The sequence below is a fragment of the Nuphar pumila genome, chromosome 1 (assembly GCF_984573655.1).
Source record: "Nuphar pumila chromosome 1, dmNupPumi1.hap1.1, whole genome shotgun sequence".
NCBI classification, from domain to species: Eukaryota; Viridiplantae; Streptophyta; class Magnoliopsida; order Nymphaeales; family Nymphaeaceae; genus Nuphar; species Nuphar pumila.
In genome coordinates, this window is record NC_143249.1 from 19,722,024 (window position 1) to 19,728,779 (window position 6,756).

The following is a 6,756-nucleotide window of genomic DNA, read 5'->3' on the forward strand; positions in this document are numbered from 1 at the left end:
TATAGCTTTTTTGAATTTGAGTATTTATTTATTTAACTATAGGTAAGATACATATATTATTATTGCATGAAAAGTTTGACATTCCTCAAATGATGAAAGCATAGGTGTTAAAGAAATACGCAAAAACTTGGAAAAACTTCAAGTATGAGCTTAGAAAGATTTTTAAGCAATATAGTACTCTCGATGAGTGTCTGATAACACGTCAACCTTACATCCCTTCTCATTAGTGGTTACAATTGATGTATTATTTTTAACAGTAAAACTTTATGTTATGAGATATCATTCTTTCCTTATTTCATGAACTATAAAATTATTTATACATATTTAAAATAAAAAAAATTTGTTAGCTGACGTTGTCTAACATGTAAATTCATGAATTTTCTTTAATATTTTATGTTTTTAAGTTCAAATATGAATATTGAAGTTATAAAGATTAGAGTTATAAAAGGTTAAAGGAAGAAATATATATATTTATATGTGTATGTATGTTTTAAATATTGTATTTATTGCAAGGTTTCAAAATATGAATGTTGAAGTTACAGAGGGTTGAAAGAAGAAATATATATATAGTGCTCTCTCTCTCTCTCTCTCTCTCTCTATATATATATATATATATATATATATATATATATATATATATATATGTTTTAAATATTGCATTTTTTTATGGGGCTTTAAATGTAAATGTTGAAGTTATGAAGGGTTGAATGAAGAAATATATATAGTTGTGTGTATATACATGCTTTAAATATTATGTTTTTTATAAAGTTTTAAAATGTGAATGTTGTTATGGAGGGTTGAAAGAAAAAATATATATAGTTGTATATATGTATGCTTTAAATGTTATATTTTTTGGAGGGCTTCAAATGTGGATGTTGGAGTTATAAAGGATTGAAGTAAGAAGTATATATAATTGTATGTGCATGTATATTTTAAATGTTATACTTCTTACATGGATTCAAATGTGAATGTTGGAGTTATGGAAGTTCATTATTGAATGAATAAAATAAATGGGAAGTATGATTTAGAATTAATGAAATGAATGACAAATATGATTTAAAATAAATGACATGAATGAATATATGAACTATTTTATTTTTTAATAAATGAATGAATGTATGTATGAGCAGGTTCATTTTTTAATGTATAAATGTATAAGCATGTTTATTTGGTGATGGATGAATAATTGTAAGAGTTGGTCATATTAAATGCAAAAAATGAATGTATAAACTAATTCATTTTTGAATGAATATAAGTATGAGTATATTCATTTTTTAATTAATGATTGGTTGTATATATGAGTATATTGATTTTTGCATAAATGAATGAATGTATGTATAAACATATTTATTTGGTGATGAATGAATGTCAAAGTTGGTTCATATTGAATGCAAAAATGAATATATTTATGAGTATGTAGATTTTAGAATGAATGAGCATGTTTATTCGAATGAACGAATGAATGTCTAAGCATGTTCATTATTGAATAGATGTATGAGCAAGTTACATGAGGAAAAAGTTAAATTAGCAAAAAAAAAAATTCTAGTGCTAAAATAACATTAAAAAGGCTTTTTTGGGCTAAAAATAGTGGTCTTTTCTCTAGTGCTAAAATAGCACTATTTTAGTGCTAGAAGATACTTTTTCTTGCACCGAAAATGTAAAAAAAAAAAAAAAAAAACCTTTTCTAGCTCTAAAATAGTGCTAGAAAACACCTTTTCCAGCACTACACATGTGCGCTAGTGAATGCTTTACCGGCATCACCATTTACTGACACAACTACGGGCGCTACATTAGTGCCAGTAAGATTTCTTGTAGTGCTAACAAGAGTCCTCTACATGTCAAGGATATCTTGCTTTTTTAAAGAGATTGTCTTATGCAAGGATTGTTTTTCAAGAGGAATTATATCTAAACCGAAGGAGATGAGATTGCCTAATGTAAATAAGCACTAGCCAAATCAAATTAGTAACCGCGATTATCAATGTAAACAACCATTAAATAGTGGAAATATGTCTCTGGTGAAAGTTTAAGAGACAGAAATATTGTGGATGTAGGTGGAAAACCGAACCACATAAAAATATTGGTGTCGTTCCTGAATGTCTTCTTGTGTGTGTGTGTGTGTGTGTGTGTTATTGGATGTGTGAGCATCTTAGCTTGATCGTTTGAATCATATTAAGGTCTTACTAAACCTGTTTTTGGAGCAACCCAATTTAGTTTAGGATTGGGTTAGGGTTTAGATAAAACTCCTACTTATCCTAGGAAGCACGCTTAAGGCGTGATTTGAACATGCTTTCGGTGAATTGTGGGAAGCGATGTGAAACTCGCTTCTAGAAAGAACAAAGCATACTTCATTTTGTAATGAAGCACGCTTCCTCAAATGCAGAAGGAACCCACTTCAACAAATGCCTTCCCATGATGATCATGCCCTCTGTGACCCACCACTCTTATACATACTCATCCTCCTTCCCCTTCTCCTTCTCCTCCTCAATGGCATCCACCAAGTGCAAGATATGGCATGCTGGCATCCCTGGGTAGGAGATGGAGTCTCTCTCCTTGAGACTAGTTGCTCTCGCATTGTATATAACCAAATTACTGGTTATCTTCCATCACCACCAACATATATCACACTTGATCATGGAGGCGTGCTTAGGCTCTACTCCCACATATCCCAAGTGAGATCTGCAACGATGATGTAATTTAACCGATGATTGGTTATACTCAATATCAAATGCTTGATTTGATAATCCAACCAGGGGGGGTTAACCAAAGCAGAAAAGTAGCGTGACATCCCGAAACAGTGTGCAAATGCGTAGACGGAATGAAATTTCTCTTGTAAGGCTATGTTTGGAAACCAGCAATTGGAGGCAGTTTGGTAGCCCACAAATCCATAAATGCCGTGGATTTGGCAGATCTCACTCGCTTGTTTGAGCTAAAATGTTGTGGAATTACTAGTTCCATCACAGGCTCATTTATATTGAAGGTGGTAGGTGAAGAGTTAAGGCCACCGTTGGAAGAGAAGGCTGAGCAGCTTGCATAAAAGTTGAAAACTACTACCTTCTCATGGTGGGAGTTGATTTCAAGGATCGGCATCCATAATTGCTACACCAGTTCCTATTGTTGTAAATTTATGCCTTTAAACGTTTTTGCTTGTTTTGGCTAGACCAATGGAAACCAACCCCCGACACACAGCTTCAACCTTGCAGCAAGGGACCACCCCCATGAATTTTGAACTCGTGATGTCCTGTGGACTTGTGATGTTCACAAGTTGTCCCTACCAGATAAGCGAGCCCTTGTTAGCATCACCAAACAAATTTGGGTGTTGGAGACCAATGAAACCTTTCCGGTGCCCTCCAACTGTTACGAACCAGAGCCAAAGAGGAGTGCACGCAGATTCTGTTGGTTCTTTCCTATGGCCATCTTGGCACAGTCTTTTGGTGGGCAGAGAGGAGACAAATGAAGGGGAAGAGAAAAGGATCCTATGTTAATCCTAGCTGTACAAATGCTGCATCTGGATGATTAGGATTAATCCTAGCCGTTGGTTGGATAGCTAGATCCAACACAGAGTGGATCTCATGGGAAGTAGATGAGGGATTTGCCTCCTCCGAGCACCAAAAAAGTTATTGCAAAACTTTTGAAAATTGCTAACTATTTTATCGTTTTGATCGGCAAATTGCTAACTAATTATTGGCACAAAAAGTATGCCCTCAGCTACTTATAGACCATGTAGTCCTTCCTAGAACCGTAGCTCCAACTTTCACATAAATATTGTCGACCATTATTTTCACACTGCTGGCAAGAAAAGATAAGCTTCTTCTTTCGAGAGGAATGTTTAGAACACGAAATTTTTATGTAAAAAAAAAACTTTTCGACAAGACTATCATGAATCTAATTTATCATATCTGAAAGTTCAAATCATCTTACATAGAGAAGGTCTGGCTTATGTAATGTTTGAAATTCTTCACAAGGTCTCTTTTACTCCATGTCTACTGAATGAGAAAATTTAAGCAAGTAATAAGTTATCATTATATGTTTTATGATCGGAGAAACATAGGTACTTATATTCCATACTGCGAAAAATATTTGCATATATAGGCCACAAAGTACTCTGCCCATATTTTATAGAACTGAGACTGCCAAAGACACTCAAGTCTTCCATCAAAAGAGACCAACTTCAATGAGAGAAGACCATAATCTATCACCTTTTTACATGGTACCACAAGGCCCCAAATAGACTAGTTCAACCGCATCTTGGCAGACAGAAATCCCATACCATATTATCCTAAAGCTAGGCTCACAACAAAAGGGCATGCAGAAGGCCACACTCCTTGCTGCATCTTTGTGAGATAGGAAGTCTTAGTGTTAGATCTTCAGTTGGGATAAAGTAATTGAAGCAGCAAAGTAGCCCACATATAGTCTGAATACTCTTATCAAATAAAACCAACATCAACTAACCTTGATAATATCTCTATAACTCCACTTCTCTGTTGAAAATCCAACTAAATGGGAGACTTGCGGTCTTTTTGGCCCTTGCTTGAGCTCTTTCTTCTAACCTTCTGAACCTTGGAGCCAAACCACAAACGTATTCTTGGGCTTCCTGCCCCTTGCTAGAAAGACCAGTTAGCTTTTCCACATCCCACCTGTTCACCAGGTGATCAATTATATCCGCGTAGTCTTTTGCAGTATAAACCTCCAACCTCTGAGCAACAGCAGAGAAATGCTCGAAAAGTTTGTCGTCCTGAGCATCATACATGAGGTGGGCAGGCATGGATACCTTGTTCCTCATCATGTCAGCAAATGCTTCAACTGCACCGTCAGGATCTATCTCAAATAGCTTTTCAATAATCTTGGTATAAGCGGTTTCATGGCGCTTTTCATCTGCAGCAATCGTCCCACATATCTTGGCAAGTTTCAGATCCCCATACTTCTTAGCATGTGCAGCAGTGTTGCCATGCGAAATGAACGTCGCTCGCTCCTGGAAGGAGGTGTAAATGAAACCGAGATAGGGGTGGTTCTCCGTCCCAGGGTCCTAAAACCAACAAAAAGGATGGACAACCAAATCAAACACAAAGGAACCTTAGAAGAAGATGAATTACAGAGGCTGCAATCAATATGATCCCAATCAAGCACAAAGAAAAGGGACCTTGGAAGAAGATGAATTACAGAGGCTGCAATCAATATGATCCCAATCAAGCACAAAGAAAAGGGACCTTGGAAGAAGATGAATTACAGAGTCTGCAATCAATGTGATCTCAATCAAGCACAAACAAAAGGGACCTTAGAAGAAGATGAACTACAAAGGCTGCAATCAATGTGATCCCAATCAAACAGAAAGAAAAGGGACCGTAGAAGAAGATGAATTACAGAGGCTACAATCAAAGTGATCAGGAAGCATACCATTCCCGAGCCAATAAGATATTGAATCGTCTTCTCGATTTGTCTCATGTCCACCCTTCCGGTGTAAGTAAGATACTTGTTAAGAAGATCACCATGCCTGTTCTCTTCAGCAGTCCATGCCCTCGTCCAAACAGCCCAAGAAGTCGGGCTCCCACCAGTCTCATCCCTAACACCATCTAGAGTATTCAGCATCGTCTGGTAAGTTGGCAGAGCTTCCTCCGTGATCATATCTCCAACCAAGCAAATGAGGTAATCATCCGGAACCTCCCTCGCGCGTGCCTGCAATTCCTTGAGTTCATCGCGGCCAGCATCCGATGAGAAATCGGGCAGGAAATCTGATGGCTGCCATGAAGCCTCGATGGGCTTTAACAGCGGTAAGATCGTATGCTCTGCCCATGACTCCAGGGACCTGAAAATCTCCATTTTTTCCCGAGTCATCGAATGAGTGATCTGCGCATGCACTTCTCTCGGGCTCAAGTGATTCCTCAGATTCTCAGCCTTCCTAAATTTCCAGTACAACCAAACAATTAGCATCACATATCGAATTAAACCACAACCACCATACAATCAAGTTTAGGTCTGAAACATGAAAAAAGTTTCAAATTCCTATTTCTTGGGAGATTTCATAAAGTCCACCGCCAATTCTAGAAATCAAATTAGGAACCCAAATAGAAAATGCAGGCGACTAATAGAGAATCAGAAATCCAGGAAACCAATCTCATGCAAGGGGACCCCAGAACGCAAAACAAGTTGCACGATCACAGCTTTCATCACCCCAACCCCCAAAATTCCCAAGAAAAACCATCTATCCTCTTGTGGGCAATCGAAAAAACAAATCCCAAACCAGAACCCCAAATGGATCCATGCGGAAACAAACACATCTAGCGCATACCCACATGTATTCCATCACCCCTTCCTCAAAGAAAACGATCCAAGGACATAAAAAACGATAGAACCAACAGAACACTTGACAGAAAAAAAAAAACGCAAACTCACATGGAGTTCGGGGGGATGACGGCGGTCATCATAACCCTTCCCGATCGAGAGGTATTGCATGGAAGAACCATCCTCGTGAAGGACGATTGAGAGGTGAAAGCGAGATTCAACGCCATGACCGCTCTAGAGGGAGAAGGCCTACCTAACAAATTGGTACGGGGAAACGAGAAGAACGGGCGAGAGAGAAGGCAAAGGAAGGGAGACACTTTCCACACGATCAGATCGAGCGAGCCCGACATTTATGGATACAGCGAGATCGGAAAAGACGACAAGCCCCATAAAAATTTTTAGGGGTGCCAACGTGTCGGATTTCAATAGAAATGGGTGGGTCCGGACTGGGCTGACACGGACTGGCCTAGTTTGCCCGGT

At 38.0% G+C, this 6,756-nt stretch overlaps 1 protein-coding gene across 1 annotated transcript; it reads right to left on the reverse strand.

Annotated features, from left to right (window-relative positions):
- Window positions 1-4,026: 4,026 nt before the first annotated feature.
- LOC149848249 (stearoyl-[acyl-carrier-protein] 9-desaturase, chloroplastic-like) lies at window positions 4,027-6,521 on the reverse strand. The gene is made up of 3 exons (XM_090010825.1): window positions 6,388-6,521; window positions 5,392-5,893; window positions 4,027-5,023 (listed from the first exon to the last, which is right to left on the reverse strand). Exons 1-3 carry the CDS (start codon window positions 6,501-6,503, stop codon window positions 4,463-4,465), a joined length of 1,179 nt encoding a protein of 392 aa, XP_089866951.1. The 5' UTR covers window positions 6,504-6,521; the 3' UTR covers window positions 4,027-4,462.
- Window positions 6,522-6,756: the final 235 nt, after the last annotated feature.

Coding starts and splice junctions, on each gene's coding strand:
- LOC149848249 (XM_090010825.1), bottom strand. CDS start 6,503: ATGGCGTTGAATCTCGCTTTCACCTCTCAATCGTCCTTCACGAGGATG. Junction 5,894..6,387: donor GTCATCCCCCCGAACTCCAT/GTGAGTTTGCGT, acceptor CTGGAAATTTAG/GAAGGCTGAGAATCTGAGGA. Junction 5,024..5,391: donor ATCTTATTGGCTCGGGAATG/GTATGCTTCCTG, acceptor TGTTGGTTTTAG/GACCCTGGGACGGAGAACCA.